Source organism: Bos javanicus, chromosome 26 (genome assembly GCF_032452875.1).
Source record: "Bos javanicus breed banteng chromosome 26, ARS-OSU_banteng_1.0, whole genome shotgun sequence".
In the NCBI taxonomy this organism is placed as follows: domain Eukaryota; kingdom Metazoa; phylum Chordata; class Mammalia; order Artiodactyla; family Bovidae; genus Bos; species Bos javanicus.
The window spans coordinates 6,892,869-6,920,245 of record NC_083893.1 but is presented as its reverse complement, the minus strand read 5'-3'; the positions used below and the strand labels follow the sequence as shown (position 1 = coordinate 6,920,245).

General features: G+C 40.2%; 1 protein-coding gene across 1 annotated transcript; it reads left to right on the top strand.

Annotated features, from left to right (window-relative positions):
* The first annotated feature begins 1,182 nt into the window (after positions 1 to 1,182).
* DKK1 (dickkopf WNT signaling pathway inhibitor 1) lies at positions 1,183 to 4,225 on the top strand. Its single transcript, XM_061402662.1, has 4 exons — positions 1,183 to 1,645; positions 1,879 to 2,035; positions 3,184 to 3,327; positions 3,444 to 4,225. Exons 1-4 carry the CDS (start codon positions 1,403 to 1,405, stop codon positions 3,695 to 3,697), a joined length of 798 nt encoding a protein of 265 aa, XP_061258646.1. The 5' UTR covers positions 1,183 to 1,402; the 3' UTR covers positions 3,698 to 4,225.
* Positions 4,226 to 27,377: the final 23,152 nt, after the last annotated feature.

Sequence of the window (27,377 nt, the reverse complement as noted above, 5' to 3'; positions counted from 1 at the left end):
CCTCCTCCAGAGGGCAACAAAGCGAAGTACAGACCACTGCCAGGACACTAGGCTTCCAATATATTTTTGTTGAATCAATTACTTGCAATGCATCAGCAGGACGACATTCTTACACACTAGCTTTGCTTTATTATTTTTAAACACTGCTTTAAATGATGATAAATTCACTTTCAGCTTCCCCTTTCCTGAAGCTAGTCTCTTATCTCCCCAGAGCGGGTCCCAGGAAAGGGCTGACTTGGGATCAAACACAGGCGTTCTCAAGCTTTGCAATATGAAATACTAATGAGGAAGTCAGGCGCTAAGCCTTAAGGGTTTCTTATCTCCTTGAGTTAACCCACCATTGAGAAGGGAGAATCAGGGAAGGACCACTGACCCAGTCGTTGGACCCTGTCCGCTTTTGCTCCGGCCACTTTGATCTTGCGTGTCTGCCTAATCAAGTTCATCTACAGCCGCGACTGCTCAGATTCAAAGGACATTAAATAGCTTGATTATCGGATGGTCATTTCCCTCTTCCCTCCGCCCCTGATCTAATTTCCAAACACCAGTCTCTCGCCTCCCTCTCTAAACTTCCCATCAAAAGAGCATTCGTTCTTCTTCCTTCTTACCCTCGTTTGATGTGCAAATGCCCTTCTCTTTGCACATTTTTCTCGTGGGGGCGGGGGAAGGGGAAGAAGGAGGGGGGACTGGAATTAAACAAAGTTAAAGCCAAGGATCTCACCCCAAATCTGCAAATCGTGACTCTAAAGGGTTAATCAGCAACTCGCAACAGCCACCTGGCCCTCTCGCTGAAACGTTTTCATAGGGACTTTGAATTACTAATTGGGTTGTATTTAATATTAAATATTATGTGCACGATAAAAAAAAATAGTACTAGCGTAAAGAAGAGAGGAGAAAAGTGGCTTTACAGAGAATATCACAATGCCTGTCTGAAAGTGTTTCAGATCCCAATACTCCTACTCCAAGGCAAGGGCACCCGAGTTCCCGAGGTTCCTCCCACTTCCCGCATTTATTAAAGTTGTCTCCTCTAATGCTCGCTGATTACCGTCACCCCAAGGTGAGCTGGACAGGGGCAGGACTTAGCAAGGGACGGGTGGGGTGAAGAGTGTCAAAGGCTCCCCTTCATGTACACAAACACACCCCCTTCCAGCCCCTCCCAACGCTTTGAAATCCCAATCCTGCTTTGTTGTCTTCCCCGGAGGGGCCGGAATGCTCGGAGCCCGCAGTATAAAGGCAGCCTCGGTGGCGGTGGCGGCGCAGAGCCCTGCAGTCAGGGTCAGGACTCTGGGACTGGTGGAAGCGCTCGGAGCCCTGTCTCTGCAACTGCGCCAACACAGCTCCGTGGGGACTAGGCGTGCAAAGTGACATTCCTCCTTTCTCTTTTTCTCTCTTGAGTCCTTCTGAGATGACGGCTCTGGGCACAGCGGGTGCTGCCCGGGTCTTGGTCGCCCTGGTGGCTGCGGCTCTTTGCGGTCACCCTCTGCTGGGAGTGAGCGCCACCTTGAACTTCGTTCTCAATTCCAACGCCATCAAGAACCTGCCCCGACCGCTGGGCGGCGCTGCCGGGCACCCAGGCTCCGCAGTCAGCGCGGCTCCAGGAATTCCGTTTGAGGGAGGCGGCAAGTACCAGACCATTGACAACCACCAGGTGAGAAGGGTCTTGGGGATCGGGAATACTGCGATCCTAAACGGGTCTCATTTGGGGACGAGGGCGCAGAACGGGCTGTGTAAGAGTAGTTCAAGGTGCGTTTGGCGACTGCCTTTGGGAGCAGTGAGCGGCAACAGTTTTTGGAGAGGTGGGCTGAAAGGGACTGTGAGGAGTCCAGGAGTGTGGTACTGGGTGCCCAAGGGCCTCACCCTCTCCCGGCCCCGTTCCCGCAGCCGTATCCGTGCGCTGAGGACGAGGAGTGCAGCACAGACGAGTACTGCGCGAGTCCCACCCGCGGAGCCGGTGCGCAAATCTGCCTCGCCTGTCGGAAGCTCCGAAAACGCTGCATGCGTCACGCTATGTGCTGCCCTGGGAATCACTGCAAAAACGGTGAGTCGGGCAGCTCTCTTGCGGACTCAAACCGTCCTCTGCTTGCGCGCCTACAGCTGAGACAATGCTCTCAGCTGAGAACACTTTGGCACTACCTTGCCAATGGGAGTTCAACGTGCGAGGATCCCCAGAAAGGATTTCAGGCTAGTCTTTAACCTGGGAGCAAAGATAAGTACGGAGGTCTTGGAGCTCCTTATATCCCTTTGTGCCCCTCGATTGCTTAAGAGGGCGTCTTACCTCAGAGTGGACACTTCCATAAGAATTTGTCTAGAGAGACTTGATTCAACTTGAGAATGAAGATGGGCAGGGAGGTGGAACTTACAGAGACTCCAAGGAAATCAGAACGGCCATTTAGTTGCCTGTTTAATTTTTCTTACCGTACTTCTCACAGCTCTGCCAGATAGCCTCTTTCAAGGTCTGCGTTCAAGCTGTTGTTATTTCGAGCGATTTATCTGTGCAGATCATTCTTTAAGGAGATCTTGATGCCCTCACATCCTGGCTTCTCCATCTTTATCTGCCTCTACCTCCTGCTATCTTAAAATAAGTACTCCTCCCCCCAACCACAGATCCACGAAATTTTAATGTCTCAGAGAGGTAGACTCAGCCCAAGAAGGCTCCAGAAATAAACTTATGGGTGGCGATCCTCCTTAGGACCCAATAATACTCTGGGATGAACTAACTAAATCTCTCTGTAATATAGAAATTATACAGTAAAGTAATTGGTGGAAAAGAGTGTAATCTTCCAGGCAGCAGGCATTGCATTTGCTTAACTTAGTCTGGCAGAATCCTTATAGCACAGAGGGCAGAAAAGTTATTTTTAAATACAATTTTTTAAGTGACTGATTTTATTTTTCTTACCCCAAGGGTGATATTAAAATGGGCAGAAATTTCATTGCCACTACCATGGTTGCTGAGGAAGTATTTCAAGTGTCTAGATGGGGGCTGTTAAGTATGAGTGCACAGTGCACACACTGATGCTTCTGTCCATTAGGGAGTTTTGCTTTAACACTAGGAAGTTTGGCTCATGTTTAATGTCACCACAACGAGGTAGCTCAAGTTGGCAGAGGCATAGCAGACTTCCACTGTCACAGCTATTAGCAGGAACATATTACAGCTCTGGAGTTAATCACTATCTCCTGCTTCCTTAGGGATATGCATGCCTTCTGATCAAAATCATTTCCATCGAGGGGAAATCGAGGAAACCATTATTGAAAGCCTTGGTAATGAACACAGTACCTTGGATGGGTACTCCAGAAGAACTACACTATCTTCAAGAATGTATCATACCAAAGGTAGGTGAAAGGATCTAAAGACTTTTTTGTTAGCACATTTATAGTATCTTTTGGATTACCTTAATGAAATAATGCAGGCTTAGCAGTGACCAAGTACTTTCCTATTGTCTCCCCAGGACAAGAAGGTTCTGCCTGTCTTCGCTCATCAGACTGTGCTGCAGGATTGTGTTGTGCTAGACATTTCTGGTCCAAGATCTGTAAACCTGTTCTCAAGGAAGGTCAAGTGTGCACCAAGCACAGGAGAAAAGGCTCCCATGGGCTGGAGATATTCCAGCGCTGTTACTGTGGAGAAGGTCTGTCTTGCCAGATACAGAAAGATCACCATCAAGCCAGTAATTCTTCCAGGCTTCACACCTGTCAGAGACACTAAGCCAGCTGTCCGAACACAGTGGACTCCATTTACATAATATATGTTATGAAAACCGTTTGTGACTTTTGTGAGCTCAGTCCTTAAGGATGTACAAGTTCTGTGGTTACAGTTAAGCATTCCAATAATACCTTCCGAAAATCTGGAGTGTAAGAGCTTTGTTTCTTTGTGGAACTCTCCTGTCATTGATTGCAGTAAATTACTGTGTTGTAAATTTTCAGTGTGGCACTTACCTGTAAATGCAACAAATCTTTTAATTATTTTTCTAAAGGTGCTACGTTGTCTATTGTTCCTCTTGTCATGTAAATTTTTGTACACATTGATTGTTATCTTGACTCTGATAAATACTCTATATTGAATTGAAATAAATACTTTCAGCTTATTCTATATTGAATTGAAATAAATACTTTCAGCGTATACTTCCTAAATGTAAAACCCTTCCCCCTTTTAATTCTAGAATCTAGAGTGTAAAGAGCTTTTGGAATGATGATAGGTATGTAAGATTTATCATAAAAATATTATTTTCCCAAATGTATTATCTCAGTACTTAGATCCTATTTATCTCTAGGTTGTGACAGTCCTTGAAATAAAATTTAACTTAATACCATGAAATATTAAAAGTATAGATAAATTTTGGCAGTGTGATCTTAGAGGGCTGTATGTGCCAGGGTGTGTGGGAGTGTGTTTGTGTGGGTGTATAAATACAGTTGACAAATATATGCAGATTTTGTACCAAATTAGTGCGTCTGAACTATCTTAAATACTACTTCATGCCAGGAAGACCTGTTCCAACTACTTTGCTTTGTAAATCATTATTACCTAAAAATCACAAATCCTCTCTCATTTTGTTCTTTGCTTCTCTTGCTAGGTGAATTGACTATTTCAATTTTTGTTCAACCAGACATCTGTTCACTGGAAAAGGATAGGATATACTGTTTAAAAGAAAACCCACAGAAATGAAGCCTAAACTGGCTTTGTATTTGCATTTGCCAACTTTGATACTGACAAATCTGATGCTCTCTCTGAAGAAGAGAGCAACTGTCCCAATTCACACCTATTCTGTAATATTCAAAAAGTCTACATCAAAACCACAAAATGCTAGGTCCAAGGCATTCCAGAGGAAAGTCACTGATCAATTTCTCTAAAAGTTTCATGAAATAACACAGATGTCCTAGAATGTTTGCTGTTTTTGTATTCCCGGAAGTGGTTCAATCTCAAGGGGTTTTGCCAACAGGACACAAGTGTTGGTTGGTTCTTGCCCGAGAAGAGAACTGGCGGGATGTCTGCTATTACATTCCTTTTGTTTGGAAGCTCCGGTTTCCTTACCCTGGAGAAACTTTCTTTTTCTACCTGTGCTAGTTGGCTGATGTGCCAAGAAGGCCAATTCTAAGGCCTGCCATCTCCAATAAAGCACAAGAGAGGAAAGGAAACATGAAGCCCTTTCTTCGGAAAGAAGAAAGAAGGGCCTCTGTTTCCAGGAGGGAGAGGAGCAATCATTTAAAAGGCCTTGGTGATGGGATCCCTTCATTTATACAGGAACCAGCTGTGGCCAGACTTCACCTTTGCATGTATCAGCTCATCAGCCCTGGTTCTAGCCCTCCTTGCTTCCCATCCCATAATGGGGATGGGAGAATGAGAAGCCCACCGAGGAGGCATGCCTCTTCCTCCTGCCCAACTGACTACTTAGGAAGGGATATCACAAAGAGATTCTGCACATCGAAAAAGGTGAAAAAGGAATTTATCAAAACTATAGACACTTTTATTAGTAATGGAGGCTAGAAGTTGGAAGTCAGATACAATACAAAATCAAAAGGATCATTTAAAGAATCTCAAACATTTGAGACAACGGCTGCTGAAACTTGAATTTCTAAACAACTTATTTGAATGGAAGATACATGAACTTGGGAATGCATTCCCAAGGTATTTTATCAAATGAGTTTAGCGTACTGTACACTATCCTGTACCTTGCACTCTTATTTAACGTGCCTTGCAGATTCTTCTGTGTAATACAGAGAGGTGTCTTATTCCTTTCAACAGTTGCCTTAAGAGTGTAGCCTATTGGAAAAGCTATACCTTAGAGTCATTATTGAGAGATATTGAAATTGTCTCCAGTGTTTTTGTTATGACAAATATTGTGCCATCAGTATAGATTTTTTCTGTGTGTTTTCCTGTACTGATATAGTTGTAGGATAAGACAATGACTCGTTTTTGAAGGAAAATTCAAATTTAAAAAGCATGCTTGCTGTAGCTACTCATAAGGTCTAATGTGGGCAAAATGACGAGATGTCTCTTATCAAGGATCCAGTGAGGATTAAACTTTATGCAGTTTAACTGCATAAAAGGAGGAAGAGAGAAGAGGTGTATCTTATCCATTTCACAGTAAACGATAATCTATGACATTCAGTTAAAGGTAGCCTTGTTCTATTGCTTTGATTTTGAAATAATTATTAAATAAAAGTGCAAACAAGTCATTTCCCTATCCTCTCTTCTTATTTTGCTAGGAAAATTCAATAGTACAAACTTTGCTTTACTCGAAATCTATTAATAGGAATGAACATGGGAATATATTGTTTAAAAGAAAAATACAGACATGCAGGCTAAATATCGCTATTCATATTTGGCAGCTGATCAAAATGCTTTATGGACTCTTCCCATGGTAAATAAAATTGTACTAATTCAATCATGGCATTAGAAACAAAATTATAGAATCAGAAACTGTCAGTTTCAGGATTTCTAACTACATAGTCATACTAGTACTCATTGCCACTTATGGAAATATCAGCTAAAATCATTAAAATTTCCTTCACTTCAAACCTGATTGTTGTACCTAACTTGATCATGTTACTAGCTTTTATATAGTCCTAAAGAAAAATGGACATTGCTACCATTAGGTTTATTAAATGTGTTCCACTGAGTTTTATATTACAATTTTCATACTTTCTAAAATACGACTGAGTACAGTATGCAGTACCAAAAAAAAGTAGCTACTTTGAAAAAAGTAGGGAAAACCACTAGGTCATTAAGGTATGACTATATCAAATCCCTTACAGTGGAAGTGAAAATTAAATTCAAGAGACCAGATCTGGTAGACAGATGCCTGAAGAACTATGGATGGAGGTTTGTGACACTGTACAGGAGGTGGTGACCAAAACCATCCCCAAGAAAAAGAAATGCAACAAGGCAAAATGGTTGTTTGAGGAGGACTTACAAATAGCTGAGAAAAGAAGAGAAGTGAAAGGCAAAGGAGAAAGGAAAAGATAATACCTATATGAATGCAGAGTTCCAAAGAATAGCAAGGAGAGATAAGAAAGTCTTCTTCAGTGAACAATGCAAAGGAATACAAGAAAATATAGAATGAGAAAGACTAAAGATCTCTTCAAGAAAATTAGAAACACCGAGGGAATATTTCAAGCCAAGATGAACACAGTAAAGGACAGAAATGGTATGGACCTAACAGAAGCAGAAGAAATTAAGAACAGGTGGCAAGAATACACAGAAGAACTATACAAAAAAGGTCTTAATGACCCAGATAACCACGATGGTGTAATCATTCACCTAAAGCCAGACATCATGGAGTGTGAAGTCAAGTGGGCCGCAGGAAGCATTACTATGAACAAAGCTAGTGGAGGTGATGGAATTCAGCTGAGCTATTTCAAATCCTAAAAGATGATGCTGTGAAAGTGCTGCACTCAACATGCTAGTAAATTGGGAAAACTCAGCAGTGGCCATAGGACTGGAAAAGTTCAGTTTTCATTCCAATCCCAAAGAAGGGCAACGCCAAAGAATGTTCAAACAACTTCACAATTGTTCTCATCTCACATGGTAGCAAGGTAATGCTCAAAATCCTTCAAGCTAGGCTTGGAAAGTATGTGCACCAAGAACTTCCAGATGCACAAGCCGGATTCAGAAAAGGTAGCGAAACCAGAGATCAAATTGGCAACATCCACTGGATTATAGAGAAAGCAAGGCAATTCCAGAAAAACATCTACTTCTGTTTCATTGACTGTGCCAAAGCCTTTGACTGTGTGGATCACAATAAACTGTGGAAAGTTCTTCAAGAGATGGGAATACCAGACCACCTGACCTGCCTCCTGAGAAAACCGTATGCAGGTCAAGAAGCAACAGTGAGAAACGGACTGGTTCCAAATTGGGAAAGGAGTATGTGAAGGCTGTATATTGTCACCCTGCTTATTTAACTTATACACAGAATACATCATACAAAATGCTGGGCTGGAGGAAGCACAAGCTGGAATCAAGATTCCTGGGAGAAATATCAGTAACCTCAGGTATGCAGATGACACCATCCTAAGGCAGAAAAGGAAGAGGAACTAAAGAGCCTGTTGATGAAAGTGAATGAGGAGAGTGAAAAAGCTGGCTTAAAATTCAACATTCAAAAAAATGAAGATCATGGCATCTGGTCCCATCACTTCATGGCAAATAGATGGGGAAATAATGTAAACAGTGACAGACTTTATTTTCTTGGACTCCCAAATCACTGCAGATGGTGACTGCAGCCATAAAATTAAAAGATGCCTGTTCCTTGGAAGAAAAGCTATGACAAACCTAGACAGTGTATTAAAAAGCAGAGACATTACTTTGTCAACCAGGGTCCATATAGTCAAAGCTATGGTTTTTCCAGTGGTCATGTATGGACCAAAAATAAGGCTGAGCATCAAAGAATTGATGCTTTCAAACTGTGGTGTTGGAGAAGACTCTCGAGAGTCCCTTGGATTGCAAGGAGATCAAATCAGTCCATCCTAAAGGAAATCAATCCTGAATATTCATTGGAAAGACTGATGTTGAAGTTCCAAAACTTTGGCCATCTGATGCAAAGAGCTGACTCACTGGTAAGGACTGTGGTGCTGGAAAAGATTGAGGGCAGGATGATAAGGGGGTGACGAAGGATGAGATGGTTGGATGACATCATCAACTCATTGGACATGAGTTTGAGCAAACTCCGGGAGACAGTGAAGGACAGGGAAGCCTGGCATGCTGCAGGGCATGGGGTCACTGAACAACAGTATAAAAATATAAAACAAATACATTATCACCACACCGAGAAAACAGAAAATTAAGAATCTCCATAATTTGGGCACCTGCTGTTTGTTGTTTAGTTGCTTAGTCATGTCTGACTTATTTGTGACCCAAATGGACTGTAGTCCACCAGGCTCCTATGTCCATGGGATTCTCTAGCCAAGAACACTAGAGGGGGTTGCCATTTCTTTCTCCAGGGTATCATTCCCATCCAGTAACTGAACCCATGTCTCCTGTATTGGTAGGCAGATTCGTTACCACTGAGACATCAGGGAAGCTCTTGGGCATCTGATGTTTGTACAAATGCCCATATATATGTGGGACTTTATATGTTTGTCCTAATATTAATGGCTTAGAAAGAAACAGATCAGTAACCAGAGACTACAACCTGGGTAATGCTAGAGAATTTTAATTTAATGTTAACCTATATTGAGCATTTGGTGCTCAATAGGTACTATCCCGACATTTGAAACAATGCACATAGTACCATAACTTCAAGGAGCTCACCATTTAGCAAGAGAGATTATAAACAACTATTAGTGCTGAGGGTCGGTTTAATACAGTGGTTTGAGATGCGTTGCTTGAAATTAGGCAGATTTGATATGCAATCATGGCTCCTTCTCTTTCCAACAATGATGTTGGGCAAAGAAGAAAACCTCATTAATAATAATGGAGTGAATGCCAACTTTATAGAGTGTTGATATGAGAATAATGCATGTATTATAATAATACTTAACATTATGGATAGTTTATAGTGAGCACTTAGCAACAGCAGCAACAGCAGCAGAGTGAGCACTCAATTTTAGGTCTTCACTTGAAAAAACAAATTGGCAAGATATTGTATCATATGTACAAATACCCAATAGATTAAAAGTAATTTAACTGGTCTACAGGTACTCAGTAAAAGCTTCAAGAAAGCAGTGACATTTGATCTATCTTCTTTTCAACATCCTTTTATTTCAAGGGTGAGAAATGGTTTAAACTAGTAGAAAGTATAGATGGATTGGAATTCTACCTCTTATGAAAACTCAGTTATGGAAACTCTTCTGCAGACTGGCTATGATTTCTGCTCTACTTTAACTGTACATGTCTAAGGTTTGTCACATTGGCATCTATTCCGTCCCCAATGCAAGTCACCCTTCAGTTTCAGCTCTGCACAGCCTCTCAGCTGCTGCTGCTGCTGCTGAGTCACTTCAGTCGTGTCCGACTCTGTGTGACCCCATAGACGGCAGCCCACCAGGCTTCCCCGTCCCTGGGATTCTCCAGGCAAGAACACTGGAGTGGGTTGCCATTTCCCTCTCCCAGCCTCTCAGAGACTCTCCCAAATTCCTCAGCAAGTGTTTGGTTTAGCTCAGCTTTGTCCAGTGGTTCACCTCTGGTGCGCTTGGCTAGCCTGGTTACCCAGAATCCTACAATATAAACACTGCTGACTATGTCCAGTCCACTTTTAATGGGAAGGAACTTCAGTAGTTCTACCAGGACTGTGTAGGAACAGGCATCATGTGTCATATCTACCACATATAGTTTTTTTTTAATTTATTTATTTTAATTGAAGGATAATTTCTTTACAATATTGCGGTGGTTTTTGCCATACATCAACATGAATCAGCCATGGGTGCACATGTGTCCCCCCATCCTGAAACACCCTCCCACCTCCCTCCCCACCCCATCCCTCTGGGTTGTCCCAGAGCGTCAGCTTTCAGTGCACTGGTTCACGCATTGAATTTGCACGGGTCATCTATTTTACATATAGTTTTGAAGAGCGAGAAGCTCACCAAAACACAGGGTATTGGAGGCAGAAGAAGCAGTGTGAGCCAGACTACAAAGGGATAAAAATGCATACTGTGTTTTTAAAAAGTACAGTAGTCTACAGTGGCTAGAACATGAAGGTACCTGGGAGAAGCAGGCTTTTGCTCTGATTTTTTTTTCCTGTAATTTGTTACCCAGGAAAGAAAAAAGGTTAAAACTCTTCATTTTTGGCAACAGTTACCACATTAGGTAAAAGGAGTTGAAGACAATACATTTGAGACATATCTTGTCTCAAAAGATTAAACTGTCTGTCTTGGTGATTATTTTGCCAAAACAAAGTTACAAAATATGGATACTATTAATTCATTTCCAGAATGAGTTGTTACATTAAACTTTCTTGAAGTTTAAGAAATTTTTTTTGAGACAATTCTGTTTTTGACTGAAGTACTTACTATGTGTGTGTGTTTGTCGCTCAGTCATGTCTGGCTCTTTGCGGCCCCATGGATTGTAACCCACAAGGCTTCTCCATCCATGAGAATTCTCCAAGAAGAATACTGGAATGAGTTGCAATGCCTTCTTCCAGAGGATCTTCCCCATCCAGGCATTGAACCTGGATCTCCTATATAGCTTTCACAAATCATGTTTTTATTTTTTTTTCCAAGTTTTAAATTAAAATCATATGACAATTTTAGAAATGTAAAATTACATTTGAAGGCCAATGATAATCAACCCCCTAAAATTATAAACTAATAAATTCTAATAGAAAAGTCAAAGTGGTAAAAGACATGAAGCGTGTCTGAGCATAGTAATTGCATATTACAATTTCACAAAATTACACACTAACTTTATCCTGATAAGAAAAATTTACTTTTTTAAAAAAGAGATACTTTTGCAACATTTCAAATATCTGTGAGATTCTGAAGTTCAAATTAAAAGGGGATGGGTAGTACTCAATCTCAGCACGGGGGCAAAAAACAGGACGTTCTCATACATCATTAGTAGGAACTGCAGTCAGCATTAACTTCCTGAAAGGCAATTTGGCAAGTGTTTTTAAAATAAATTCTCTTATTTTAGCTTATAGCAATTTTAAGAACAGAATCATGAATGTATATACAGTCTAACTGCAGTGATATCATCATAGCACAAATTAAAAGTGAATTGTATCCAATGAGAGAAATGTCAGACAAATTATGATATGTCCTAAAAATATCCTGCAATCAAATTTATCTAAATAAATGTTCATAATTCTACATGTAAGATTTTAAAAAATCATATTACAGAACAAATATATAGAGTTGGCCCAAAGTTTGTTCATTCATACTGTCTTATGGAAAAACTTGAATGAACTTTTGGGCCAACCCAATAGTATTATCACTTACCCATAGCAACATCAAATATGTTCATCTAGACAACCATATCTGGAAGATAGGATTATGAGAACTATTGATATTTAATCTTACTTTTCATTGTTTTCCATTTTTCTATAATAAACAGGCAAGAGATGACTATTAGTAGAAAATATAAACTAAAACTTGGATTCTTATAAAGTTTTGGACATATTAGGCAGATATCTTGATACACTTCATTCTAATTAGGAATGTTACTGGCAGTGCAGAGTTTCTCCTCCCTGAATTGCCCAGAAAGTACAGAAAAACATAGCCTCCCCTCACTGACAAAATTATTTTCCATACGAGGAGTACTGACTGGGAGACCCTTATCTGGTACAGAGAAGACCTTCAGCAAGTATTTGCTGAATGAAGGAACAATGAATAAGGGAAACAGAGTTTTTGTACAAATTTCAGTAAAATTACAAAACATACTAACACTCTTTAAAGCAGCGGTCTCCAACCTTCATGGCAGACAATTTTTCCACTGTCAGGGGTGGGGGATGGTTTGGGGATTATTCAAGCGCATTACATTTATTATGCAACTATTTTCTATTATTATTACATCAGTTCTACCTCAGATCATCAGGCATTAGATCCTGGAGATTGAGGACCAAAAGAAGGAAAGGGGACTAGACAAAAGGAATAAAATAGCAATTCCATCTTAACAGATACACTGTTTCCTATGAGCTTCCATATTCCAAAAACTTTATATATCAACAATTAAACATTGTGATAGACTGTTTGACATGATACATAAATCATACAAATACATAAACTACCAAAGCAGGACATGGCCTTTAGCTTAGACATCTTTATTGATGAGAAAAATCTCACCTTCCTGACAATATAGTTAGCCTTCTCAGACAGGCTGGGTTTTAATCTCACAGGCAAGGGCACTGGATTTTATACCTAACCTAAACAGAAAGCTAGAGACAAGGAAGATGGAAATTCTTTATTCAGGGATCTCTACACATTTCACTGTTTTATCACCAGTCTTAATTATCTTTATGATCAAGTAGGCATAAGCACTAGGTTCGACACTCAGGAGTCATATTGCAGAATATGTTTAAAACAAACAAAAAAGCCAGAACTTCCACTTTTCTACACATGGGCCACTGTCTGGCAAAATTCAGAAACTATCCAATGTTTTTCTTATATTAACACTTCATTCAGCAACTTTCTCCTCACTGCTCCTCACACCATCATTCCCTCTCCCTTTAAGAAATGCTATTTCTATTTCCAGTTTCATTCATCCCTTCTCATCTACTCCCTTACTCTTTTCCATAAGACTGTCAATGTCTTCATTTTTTTCCCATTCTGTATGAATACTAAACTTTTTTGTAGCTGCATCCTCCCAGATGTGTCCTTTCAGACCCTGTGGCTGAAACTGTTATCTATTTACCAAACTAGTTTCCCTTTCCTCCTAAGCATGTTTCCCAACCTTCGTTGCAGTCATGTGACCAAACTTGGCCAAGGGGATATTTGCTTAGAGACACCTCACTAGCTTTTCCTCCATCTGTGAATCTCCAGGGAGATAATGACAGCCCTGCAATTTAGTGAAAGAGCCAACCACTCTCAGCGTGCATTTCTAAACAGCAGCAGGAACAGATTCTCTTGTCCCCATTCTCCATTTATATGAACAAGAAGTAAACTTAACTGTGATATACCACTGAGATTTAGGATTTTTGTTTTACTTTAACCAATACCCGGATTTACATTTCTCCTTCCCTTTCTTCTCCAAAACTCTACCAGCCTGCCATTGATAACAATAAGGGCATGAAAATGTGGGGTGCAAATGAATTCATATTGTTACCATTCATATGAAAATATGAAAGCAGGCATCAACGTGCTGATCAGTAATAGGAATTCAATTAACTACTTTTTCATAACTGGGGCCTGTACAAATAAAACCTCCTCCCAACTAAGGAATATAAGTGGCAGGAAATGATTATAGTAATTTTTGAGAGCATCTTTCAGGTACCAAAGATGAACAATACATACATATATATATATATATATATATATATATATATATATATATATATATTTGTTTCATTCTCACAGGACCTCTATGAGGGAGGTATGTTTATTACTCTTATTTTAAAGATGAGGAAACAGAAACTAAGAAAACTTATGGCATTTGCCTGAGATTGTGTAGCTATTAAGTGGCAGCCAGAATTTCAAAACAGAGTCTGCTCCAAATTCTAGGTTCTTAACACTATGAGTATGGATGGGTATTCAACCATCTAAAGTTTTTGCATCCTGTAAGTTACTTAATGTAACTCTGTGTGTTCTCAGTTGCTTCCTACTCTTTATGACCTCACAGGCTGCAGCCCACCAGGCTCCTCTCTCCATGAAATTTTCCAGCAAGAATACTAGAGTAGGTTGCCATTTCCTCTTCCAGGAGATGTTCCCAATGCAAAGATCAAACCTGCATCTCTTACCTGGGAAGCCCAAGTTACTTAACAGTATACTTAAAATGGGCTAAAGATTTATCTGGTGACTTGGAAAATGCAGTATGTCAAGTTTCTGAATTGAAAAACTTGAAATTCTATATAAAGATATATTTGAAATGTAACACCCTCTATGGTCTTTCTTTTGTGTTTAGAAGACAAAAGAAGTCAAAGATTAAATTAATAAAATTGTTGAACTGCTTTAAGTTTAAAAATTATCATCTCTTTCATTAGATAAGTAGTTTAATAAATTAATTCCCAGAAAAATTGAAAGTCACTATTATATTTTTACGCTATTTCTCCCGTCTAGAAGAATGCTTTCTACACAGTAATATAACTACAATATGGCAAAATACTTGCATTTAAGTTCACTTATCAAGTCACCCACACACTATGTGTACAATTTCACAAATGTTCTTGCATTCTGTTTATAGCTGTTTTTCCTTTAAGTCCATCCTTCAAATTATACCTTGTGTAGTGACAGCAAATGATAACCATAGATGTAGTTATTAACAAATGAGGGCTGAGTGGTTTCAACTTCCGGAAGAAAAAAAACCTGGCATAGGATTCATCCTGAAGAGCTAAAAATTGCTGATACACACATACACACCTAAGTTCAATGTTTAAGAGACTGTTTTTCTTAGAGCCCAAAATTGATGAGCTCACAGCTTTGAGGTAGAACTTGGAGTCAAGGTTGAATTTTTACATAGTTTTAGATCTTAGGATAGTGCCTGGCATAAGTATGAGAGTAATAAGTGGTGGTTGTTCTACAATCATGCATCAACTTCAATGTGGCCGTTTTCAGTGTATCCTTGAGTGAAAATCATTTCAGCTGATATATTAATTCAAGATGCTGTAACTACATCACAATGTGATGTGTCTCATGTTATCAGGAATGGATTTTCCTTGCCAGATTAGGTTCAATCAGAAGTTAAGGTACTGAATTTTACTCCTATATATGCTCTGATTACATTTCAAAAGGGATGGTAATTTTATAACTTTCTTACGTAAGTGGTTTCTAAACTCAGCTCACCTTCTGAAACACATGATGTTTCATGAAACACATGGGCCCCTTACAAGAGCTACTGCCTCAAAATCTCTTGGGATTAGGCTACACACTTTTAAGCTTTTCCATTGATTGGTATTGTACACCTAATTTTAGAACCCACTGCTATGTGTCCTTTAATTGCTTTACTTTCAACACAATAGCCATCTGTGTAAAGGGGTTCTGTGTAAAGAAGGAGCTAGTGGTTGAGCACTCATATACCAGTACTTGAACTTGGGGAGTCTCATTGCATATGATTCATTCAAAACCCTAGCACGTGTATATGCACATGTTCTCTGTAATCAACAAGGCAATGAGACAGGAGATGTTTAGAGATAAACTGGTATCATTCATGTCACAGAGCTAGGAAGTGGCAGAGTGATGACTGAGAAGTCTATGCTTATGGTCCCAAAGCTCACTTTATGCCAATGGTGGTAAAAATGGTAACTCTAGGTGCTAATTTTTTATGTTTGCAGACACTTCTTTGTAAAAACTCATTTCTACTCAACTTCAAATTTGTATGAAACAAACAAAAATGAAAACCCTTCACTGGAGTCACCCCCCATTTTCTCCTAGTACCAATTTTGTCTCATGAAGTCCCAGATTCCTTTTATTCAGATCAGATCAGATCAGATCAGTCGCTCAGTCGTGTCCGACTCTTTGCGACCCCATGAATCGCAGCACGCCAGGCCTCCCTGTCCATCACCAACTCCCGGAGTTCACTCAGACTCACGTCCATCGAGTCAGTGATGCCATCCAGCCATCTCATCCTCTGTCGTCCCCTTCTCCTCCTGCCCCCAATCCCTCCCAGAATCAGAGTATTTTCCAATGAGTCTTCGCATGAGGTGGCCAAAGTACTGGAGTTTCAGCTTCAGCATCATTCCTTCCAAAGAAATCCCAGGGCTGATCTCCTTCAGAATGGACTGGTTGGATCTCCTTGCAGTCCAAGGGACTCTCAGGAGTCTTCTCCAACACCACAGTTCAAAACCATCAATTCTTCGGCGCTCAGCCTTCTTCACAGTCCAACTCTCACATCCATACATGACCACAGGAAAAACCATAGCCTTGACTAGACGAACTTTTGTTGGCAAAGTAATGTCTCTGCTTTTCAATATGCTATCTAGGTTGGTCATAACTTTCCTTCCAAGGAGTAAGCATCTTTTAATTTCATGGCTGTAGTCACCATCTGTAGTGATTTTGGAGCCCAGAAAAATAAAGTCTGACACTGTTTCCACTGTTTCCCCATATATTTCCCATGAAGTGATGGGACCGGTTGCCATGATCTTCGTTTTCTGAATGTGGAGCTTTAAGCCAACTTTTTCACTCTCCTCTTTCACTTTCATCAAGAGGCTTTTGAGTTCCTCTTCACTTTCTGCCATAAGGGTGGTGTCATCTGCATATCTGAGGTTACTGATATTTCTCCTGGCAATCTTGATTTCACTTTGTGTTTCCTCCAGTCCAGCATTTCTCATGATGTACTCTGCATATAAGTTAAATAAACAGGGTGACAATATACAGCCTTGACGAACTCCTTTTCCTATTTGGAACCAGTCTGTTGTTCCATGTCCAGTTCTACCTGTTGCTTCCTGACCTGCATACAGATTTCTCAAGAGGCAAATCAGGTGGTCTGGTATTCCCATCTCTTGAAGAATTTTCCACAGTTTATTGTGATCCACAGAGTCAAAGGCTTTGGCATAGTCAATAAAGCAGAAATAGATGTTTTCCTGGAACTCTCTTGCTTTGTCCATGATCCAGTGGATGTTGGCAATTTGATCTCTGGTTCCTCTGCCTTTTCTAAAACCAGCTTGAACATCAGGAAGTCCACAGTTCACATATTGCTGAAGCCTGGCTTGGAGAATTTTGAGCATTACTTTACTAGCGTGTGAGATGAGTGCAATTGTGCGGTAGTTTGAGCATTCTTTGGCATTGCCTTTCTTTGGGATTGGAATGAAAACTGACCTTTTCCAGTCCTGTGGCCACTGCTGAGTTTTCCAAATTTGCTGGCATATTGAGCGCAGCATTTTCACAGCATCATCTTTCAGGATTTGGAATAGCTCAACTGGAATTCCATCACCTCCACTAGCTTTGTTCATAGTGATGCTTTCTAAGGCCCATTTGACTTCACATTCCAGCATGTCTGGCTCTAAGTCAGTGATCACACCATCGTGATTATCTGGGTCATGAAGATCTTTTTTGTACAGTTCTTCTGTGTATTCTTGCCATCTCTTCTTAATATCATCTGCTTCTGTTAGGTCCATACCATTTCTGTCCTTTATTGAGCTCATCTTTGCATGAAATATTCCCTTGGTATCTCTGATTTTCTTGAAGAGATCCCTAGTCTTTCCCATTCTGTTGTTTTCCTCTATTTCTTTGCATTGATTGCTGAAGAAGGCTTTCTTATCTCTTCTTGCTATTCTTTGGAACTCTGCATTCAGATGTTTATATCTTTCCTTTTCTCCTTTGCTTTTCACTTCTCTTCTTTTCACAGCTATTTGTAAGGCCTCCCCAGACAGCCATTTTGCTTTTTGCATTTCTTTTCCATGGGGATGGTCTTGATCCCTGTCTCCTGTACAATGTCATGAACCTCATTCCGTTGTTCATCAGGCACTCTATCTATCAGATCTAGGCCCTTAAATCTATTTCTCACTTCCACTGTATAATCATCAGTGATTTGATTTAGGTCATACCTGAATGGTCTAGTGGTTTTCCCTACTTTCTTCAATTTAAGTCTGAATTTGGCAATAAGGAGTTCGTGGTCTGAGCCACAGTCAGCTCCTGGTCTTGTTTTGGTTGACTGTATAGAGCTTCTCCATCTTTGGCTGCAAAGAATATAATCAATCTGATTTCGGTGTTGACCATCTGGTGATGTCCATGTATAGAGTCTTCTCTTGTGTTGTTGGAAGAGGGTGTTTGTTATGACCAGTGCATTTTCTTGGCAAAACTCTACCTTTCTTAACTCACCACTTACTACAGGTCAAGTCAGATGTTTCATGCTCTCTTATAAGTTATTTTTCATAGTTCTTATTCCAATACTAAGAAGCTGTTTTTATATTTATTAAAGTGAATTTCTTCCTCATTAAACTATAGACTTCATGAGTAAAGGATCTTGCCCATTATTCTACCCACAGCACTCAGTTCTGGTTTTCACCTATAGTATTTAAGGATAAGTTCAGTTCAGTTACTCAGTCATATCCAACTTGTTGCGACCCCATGGACTGCATCAAGCCATGCTTCCCTGTCTGTCACCAACTCCTGGAGCTTGCTCACACTCATGTCCATGGCATCAGTGATGCCATCCAACCATCTCATCCTCTGACATCCCCTTCTCCTCCTCCTGCCTTCAATCTTTCCCAGCATCAGGGTATTTACAAATGGTTCAGTTCTTCACATCAGGTGGCCAAAAGATTGGTGTTTCAGCTTCAGCATCAGTCCTTCCAATGAGTAATCAGGACTGATTTCCCTTAGGATTGACTGGTTTGAACTCCTTGCAGTCCAAGGGACTCTCAAGAGTCTTCTTAAAACCACAGTTTAAAAGCATCAGTTCTTTGGTGTTCAACTGTTTTTATAATCCAACTCTCACATCCATACATGACTGCTGGAAAAACCATAGCTTTGACTAGATGGAATTTGTTGGCAAAGTAATATCTCTGATTTTTAATATGCCCTCTAGGTTGGTCATAGCTCTTCTTCCAAGGAGCAAGCGTCTTTTAATTTCTTGGCTACAGTCACCATCTGCAGTGATTTTGGAGCCCAACAAAATAGAATCTCTTATGGTTCCCATTGTTTCCCCATCTATTTGCCATGAATGATGGGACACAATGCCATGATCTTAGTTTTCTGAATGTTGAGCTTTAAGCCAGCTTTTTCATTCTCCTCTTTCACTTTAATCAAGAGGCTCTTTAGTTCCTCTTCCTTTTCAGCCTTAAGGGTGGTGTCATCTGAATACGTGAGGTTATTGATATTTCTCCTGGCAATCTTGATTCCAGCTTGTGCTTCATCCAGCCCAGATTTTGCATGATGTACTCTGCACATAAGTTAAATAAGCAGGGTGACAATATACAGCCTTGACATACTCCTTTCCTGATTTGAAACCAGTCTGTTGTTCCATGTCCAGTTCTAACTGCTGCTTTCTGACCTGCATACAGGTTTCTCAGAAGGCAGGTAAGGTGGTCTGGTATTCCCATCTTTTTCAGAATTTTCCACAGTTTATTGTGATCCACACAGTCAAAGGCTTTGACGTAGTCAATAAAGCAAAAGTAGATGTTTTTCTGGAACTCTCTTGCTTTTTTGATGATCCAGCGGATGTCGGCAGTTTGATCTCTGGTTCCTCTGCCTTTCCTAAATCCAGCTTGAACATCTGGAAGTTCATGTACTGTTGAGACCTGGCTTGGAGAATTTTGAGCATTACTTTGCTAGCATGTGGGATGAGTGCAAATGCGTAGTATTTGAGCATTCTTTGGCATTGCCTTTCTTTGGGATTGGAATGAAAACTGACCTTTTCCAGTCCTCTGGCCACTGTTGAGTGTTCCAAATTTGCTTGCATATTGAGTGCAGCACTGCAACATCATCATCTTTCAGGATTTTAAATAGCTCAACTGGAATTCCATCACCTCCACTACTTTGTTCGTGGTGATGCTTCCTAAGAACCACTTGACTTCTCATTCCAGGATGTCTGGCTCTAGGTGAGTGAGTACACTATCATGGGTATCTGGGTTATGAAGATCTATTTTGTATAGTTCTTCTGTGTATTCTTGCCACTTCTTAATATCTTCTGCTTCCGTTAGGTCCATACCATTTCCTTCCTTTATTGTGCCCATCTTTGAATGAAATATTCCCTTGGTATTTCTAATTTTCTTGAAGAGATCTCTATTCTTTCCCATTCTATTGTTTTCTTCTATTTCTTTGCATTGATCATTGAGGTAGGCTTTCTTACGTCTCCTTGCTATTCTTTGCAACTCTGTATTCAAATGGGAATATCTTTCCTTTTCTCCTTTGCCTTTAACTTTTCTTCTTTTCTCAGCTATTTGTAAGGCCTCCTCAAACAACCATTTGCCTTTTTGCATTTATTTTTCTTGGGGATGGCCTTGATAACTGCCTCCCAGACAAAATCACGAATCTCCATCCACAGTTTTCAGGTACTCTATCAGATCTAATCCCTTGAATCTATCTGTCACTTCCACTATATAATCGTAAGGGATTTGATTTAGGTCATACCTTTATAGTCTAGTAGTTTTCCCTACTTTCTTTTAGTCTGAATTTTACAATAAGGAGTTCATGATCTTAGCCACAGTCAGCCCTGGGTCTTGTTTTTGCTGACTGTATAGAGTTTCTCCATCTTTGGCTGCAAAGAATATCATCAATATGATTTTGGTATTGACCATCTGGTGATGTCCATGTGTAGAATCTTCTCTTGTGTTGTTCGAAGAGGGTGTTTTCTATGGCCAGTGTGTTCTCTCGGCAAAACTCTGTTATCCTTTGCCCTGCTTTATTTTGTACCCAAGGCCAAATTTGCCTGTTACTCCAGTTATCTCTTGACATCCTACTTTTGCATTCCAGTCCCCTATAATGAAAAGGACATATTTTGGGGGTGTTAGTTCTAGAAGGTCTTGTAGGTCTTCCTAGAACCCTTCAATTTCAGCTTCTTCAGCATTATTGGTTGGGGCATAGACTTGGATTACTGTGATACTGAATGGTTTGCCTTGGAAACAAATAGAGATCATTCTGTTGTTTTTGAGATTGCGTCCAAGTCCTGAATTTTGGACTCTTTTGTTGAGTATGAGGGCTACTCCATTTCTTCTAAGGGATTCTTGCCCACAGAAGTAGATACAATGTTCTGCCGCCACCACCAAGTCACTTCAGTCGTGTCCAACTCTGTGCGACCCCATAGATGGCAGCCCACTAGGCTCCCCCATCCCTGTGATTCTCCAAGCAAGAACACTGGAGTGGGTTGCCATTTCCTTCTCCAATGCATGAAAGTGAAAAGGGAAAAAGAAGTTGCTCAGTCGTGTCCAACTCTTAGCGACCCCATGGACCGCAGCCCACCAGGCTCCTCCATCCATGCGATTTTCCAGGCAAGAGTACTGGAGTGGGGTGCCATTGCCTTCTCCAGATACAATGTTCACCTGAGTTAAATTCACCCATTCCAGTCCATTTTAGTTCACTGATTCCTAAAATATCGATGTTCACTCTTGCCATCTCCTGTTTGACCACTTCCAATTTACCTTGATTCATGGACCTAACATTGAAGGCTCCTATGCAATATTGCTCTTTACAGCATTGGACTTTACTTCCATCAGCAGTCACATCCACAACTGGTATTGTTGTTGCTTTGGCTCTGTCTCTTCATTCTTTCTGGAATTATTTCTCCACTGTTCTCCAGTTGCATACTGGGCATCTACTGACCTGAGGAGTTCATCTTTCAGTGTCCTATTTTTTTTTTTGCCTTTTTATATTTTTCATGAGGTTCTCAAGGCAAGAATAATGAAGGTTTGCCATTTTGTTCTCTAGTGGACCACGTTTTGTCAGAACTCTCCACCAGGACTCTTACATCATGAGTAGCCCTCATGGTTTCATTGAGTTAGACAAGGCTGTGGTTCATGTGATCAGATTGGTTAAGTTTTCTGGACTGTGGTTTTCATTCTTTCTGCCCTTTGATGGACATGCCAAAGCCTTTAACTACATGGATCACAACAAACTGTGGAAAATTCTGAAAGAGATGGGAATACCAGACCACCTGACCTGCCTCTTGAGAAATCTGCATGCAGGTCAGGAAGCACCAGTTAGAACTGGACATGGGACAACAGACTGGTTCCAAATAGGAAAAGGAGTACATCAAGGCTGTATATTGTCACCCTGCTTATTTAACTTATTTGCAGAGTACATCATGAGAAATGCTGGGCTGCATGAAGCACAAGCTGGAATCCAGTTTGCTGGGAGAAATATCCATAACCTCAGATATGCAGATGACACCATCCTTATGGCAGAAAGAGAAGAAGAACTAAAGAGCCTCTTGATGAAAGTGAAAGAGGAGAGTGAAAAAGTTGGCTTAAAGCTCCACATTCAGAAAACTAAGATCATGGCATCCAGTCCCATCACTTCATGGGAAATAGATGGGGAAGCAGTGGAAACAGTGGCAGACTATTTTTGGGGGGCTCCAACATCACTGCAGATAGTGATTGCAGCCATGAAATAAAAAGACACTTACTCTTTGGAAGAAAAGTTATGATCAATATAAAGAGCATATTAAAAACCAGAGACATTACTTTGCCAACAAAGGTCCGTCTAGTCAAGGCTATGGTTTTTCCAGTAGTCATGTATGGATGTGAGAGTTGGATTATAAGGAAAGCTGAGCACCGAAGAACTGATGCTTTTGAACTGTGGTGTTGGAAAAGACTCTTGAGAGCTCCTTGACTGCAAGGAGATCCGACCAGTCCATCCTAAAGGAGATCAGTTCTGAATATTCATTGGGAGGCCTGATGCTGAAGCTGAAACTCCAATACTTTGGGCACCTGAAGCGAAGAGCTAACTCATTTGAAAAGACACTGATGCTGGGAAAGATTGAAGGCAAGAAGGGAAAGGGATGACAGAGGATGAGATGGTTGGATGGCATCATCAACTCAATGGACATGAGTAAACTCCGGGAGTTGGTGATGGACAGATGCCTGGCATGCTGCAGTTCATGGGGTCGCAAAGAGTCAGACATGACCGAGCAACTGTTCTGAACTGATGGATAAGGATAAGAGGCTAATGGAAGCTTATGGGAGAGACTAAGGGGAAACTGGGTCTTATTCTGATGGGCAGGGCCATACTCAGTAAATCTTTAATCCAATTTTCTGTTGTTGGGCAGGGCTGTGTTCTCTCCTTGTTGTTTGACCTGAGGCCAAACTATGGTGGAGATAATGAAGATAATGGTGACCTCCTTCAAAAGGTCCCCTGCAGGCACTGCTGCACTCATGCCTCCCCAGAGACTTCTGGACACTCATGAGCAAGTCTAGGTCAGTCTCCTGTTGGGTCACTGCTCCTCTCTCCTGGGTTCTGATGAGCCCAAGGTTTTGTTTATGTCCTCCAAGAATCTTTTCCCCAGTCCTGTGTAAGTTCTGGTGGCTCTATGGTGGGGTTAATGGTGCCCTCCTCCAAGAGGGCTTATGCCATACCCTGGTCTGCTGTACCCAGAGCCCCTGCCCCTGTGGCAGGTGACTGCTGACCTGTACATCTGAAGGAGATACTGAAACACTCAAAGGGAGGTCTGGCTCAGTCTCTGTGGGGTCTGCTGGTGCACGCAGGTTTTGCTTGAGCCCTCTGAGCATCTCTGGTGGGTATGGGGTTTGATTCTAAACGTGAAGGCAATGGCACCCCCCTCCAGTACTCTTGCCTGGAAAATCCCATGGATGGAGGAGCCTGGTGGGCTGCAGTCCACGGGGTCGCTAAGAGTTGGACACAACTGAGCGACTTCACTTTCACTTTTCACTTTCATGCATTGGAGAAGGACATGGCAACCCACTCCAGTGTTCTTGCCTGGAGAATCCCAGGGATGTTGGAGCCTGGTGGGCTGCCATCTGTGGGGCCGCTCAGAGTCGGACACGACTGAAGCGACTTAGCAGCAGCAGCAGCAACCATCTTGCTGGGGCTTCTCCTTTGCCCTTGGATGTAGGGTATCTTTTTTTGTTGGGATCCAACATTCTCCTGTTGATGGTTGATCAGCAGCAAATTGTAATTTTGAAGTTCCTGCAGGAGAAGATGAGTGCATGTCCTTCTACTCTGCCATCTTGGAGATCATTTAATCATAAAGGCCTTGTTAAATGAATCAATAAACTTCTGTGTTCTTTCAACCCTGAACAGATATGTCTATTATTTGTAATATATGTAAGTATAAAAAGGCTCAGTAACTACATCATTTTTTTCTATAACAGGACCATTTAAGAGAATTAAATAAATTTTAATTACCCAGTTACAAAGGATTCAGTAATTAATAAAGTTAGGTAATAAAGCTAACTCTAATAAAATTATTAAATCATAATTATTATAATTTAGACAAAAATTACTTCCTGATTTACTTTATCTGTCATTGCTTTGGTACTTATTACAGACATAATCTGATCAAAAATGAAAATTAATCACAAAACATTAAAATAGGTAATAATTTTTCTGCTATAAAATAATCTCATGTATTTTGCTTATATAATAATGATTAGATGGTTTTGAGAAAAACTTAATGGATGGCTTGACTTTTCATGGCTTTCAAAAGAGAAATTTTACTTTCTGCTTCAATTTACATTCATTGAGATAAAGTAACCACAGAGATTCCTCTGGCCTCACTTGTTCCTGTAGGTTGACCATAAAAAGATATTTTCATTTATTATAGACTCTACTATTCAAGAGACAGAATGGTAGATTCAATACTTGAGACAAAACTAAAAAATTGGTGGATGCCATTAATTCACAGGTCCCAATTTTTTTTTGTCACATAGGGGTCACCTGGAAAGCTTTAAAAGCTACAGATGCCTGTGATCCTTGCCCAGAGATTGTGACTGACTGGTCTGATGTTGAACAGTTTTGGAATTTTGACAGCTGATTCTAATGGAAACAAGTTTGGGAACCACTGTCACTAGTTTCTGCCTTCTTCAGGCAAAGAAGCAGAAGTATTGATGTTTCCACCTTAATTCTGAAATAGACTTGTAGAATGCCATGTTAACTCTGAAACAAATTTAGATCTGAATTTTTAGACCTAAGCTTGTCTCCATAGGATTGCAGCTAGCACTGAGAATGCTTAGAGTATTTCTTAATTTGAGAATCTTTCATAACCTGTGTGTTAAAACCTGAGACTGGGACCAATACAAGTTTTTAAAGTAAGTTTCCATCGAATGGGAAAGTTGAAAAGGAGTAAGAATAATATATGGATATTTTAATGCTTCCTATCCCTACTCATCAAAACATAGCTGAATTGAGCAGGATGAATTATAACTTTATTAGTTGAAAAGTAGGGATTTAAGTGAGTTTAACATGGTATGATTTATTAGCTGAAGAGACTCATCATAGCATGCTCTGCTGAAGTACCAGTTAAATTATTTTTAACAGAGCAATTTATGGTCTGAGAGGGGAATACACACATTAGCACTATTATTACTATTGCTGTGTGCTGACTTCACAAAATGTTCTTTCCAAAGCATAGAAGGCAATTCAAAAATCAGTCATTTCTAAACCACAGAGACCACAAAGACAATTTAAAAAATCAGTGAAACTAAGCTGATCCATTTTTTTAAAGCTAAAAATGGGCAAACCTTTAGCTAGACTTATCAAAAAAAAAAAAAAAAGAGAGAGAGAGAGGACTCAAAAATCGGAAATGAAAGAGGAAATATTACAACCAATAAAATACAAAGGATCACAAGAGACTATTATGGGAAAATATGTTTAACATCACTAATCAGGAAAATGCAAATCAAAACCACAATGAGCTATCATTTCACACCTGTCAGAATGGTTATAGCAAAAAAAGACACCCCAGTCTACATGCCAATAGAAAATTAAAAACAACAGAACACTGTAAAGCAACTATATTACAATAAAAATTAATTTAAAAAAAAGACAAATACCAAGCATTGGGCAGGAGGAAAGGGGACTCTTAATGCACTGTCAGTGTGAGTGTAAACTGGTGCAACCATTATGGAAAAGAAAATGGAGATTCTTCAAAAAATTTAAAAAGAACTATCACATGACCTAGCAATTCCACTTCTGGGGATCTATCTGAAGACAACGAAAACACTAACTTAAAGACATATGCACACACACACCCCAGCCCTCATGTTCACTGCAACTTTATTTACAAAGCCAAGATATAGAAGCAAGTTAATTATCTATCAATTGATGAACGGCTAACAAAAATGTGGTACACACAGGAATATTATTCAGCCATAAAAAAGAATGAAATTTTGCCATTTGTACAACATGGATGAACCTTGAGGGCATTATGTTATGTGAAATATGTCAAAGAAATACCCTGTGATTTCACTTACATGTGGAATCTAAAAAATTAAACAAAGTTCAGTAATACAGAGAACAGATGGCTGATTGCCAGAGGCAGAAGTAGAGTGAAGGGGATTAAAAAGAATAAACTTTGAGCTACAAAATAAAGTCATAGGAATGTAAGGTATATGATGGTGACTATACTTAATAATTGGAGAAGGCAATGGCACCCCACTCCAGTACTATTGCCTGGAAAATCCCATGGACGGAGGGGCCTAGAAGGCTGCAGTCCATGGGGTTGCTGAGGGTCAGACACGACTGAGCGACTTCACTTTCCCTTTTCACTTTCATGCACTGGAGAAGGAAATGGCAACCCACTCCAGTGTTCTTGCCTGGCGAATCCCAGGGATGGGGAAGCCCGGTGGGCTGCCATCTATGGGGTCGCACAGAGTCGGACACAACTGAAGTGACTTAGCATACTTAATAATACTGTGTTGTGCATGTGAAGTTTCCAAGAGTAGATCTTAAAAGTGCTTATCAAAAAAAAAAAAAAACGTGATTGTATGGTGATGGATGTTAACTAGACTTACTGTAATAATTTTTCAATATACATAAATATCAAATCATTGTATTGTACACCTGAAGTTAATGTTATCTGTCAATTAAAAGAAAATGGGAAAGGAGCAGGTGGGGAGGAAAGGGAAGACTTAACTTGAGGCTTCAGAATTTATAATTATGGTGGTCATTGATTGAGTCTATTTAAATGTTTGTTTCTTAGGTGATGACAGGCTGCTTTTTCCAACTAGATTAATCTGGATTAACCAAAAGTTGCATGAACTGCTTAAGAGATTTGAACACAGATGACAAGACTGAATATGAGCTATCAGTCAATTTTTCTTAAACCAAACCAAAGCAACTTGTCTATAGTTATCGTCTTAATAGCAAAGACACCAAATTTAGTTTTAAAAAAGTTTTAAATGAGCTATAAAACCAGACCCCAGTCATTTTTCATCAAAATTTTCAAATGGAGAGTCCAAACTCACCTGAGTCCCACT

Bases quoted from the DNA above. Each gene is read 5' to 3' on its own strand.
- DKK1 (XM_061402662.1), top strand. From the start codon at position 1,403: ATGACGGCTCTGGGCACAGCGGGTGCTGCCCGGGTCTTGGTCGCCCTG. The intron at 1,646-1,878 runs GTGAGAAGGGTC...CCGTTCCCGCAG, and splicing joins AGACCATTGACAACCACCAG to CCGTATCCGTGCGCTGAGGA. The intron at 3,328-3,443 runs GTAGGTGAAAGG...TTGTCTCCCCAG, and splicing joins AAGAATGTATCATACCAAAG to GACAAGAAGGTTCTGCCTGT.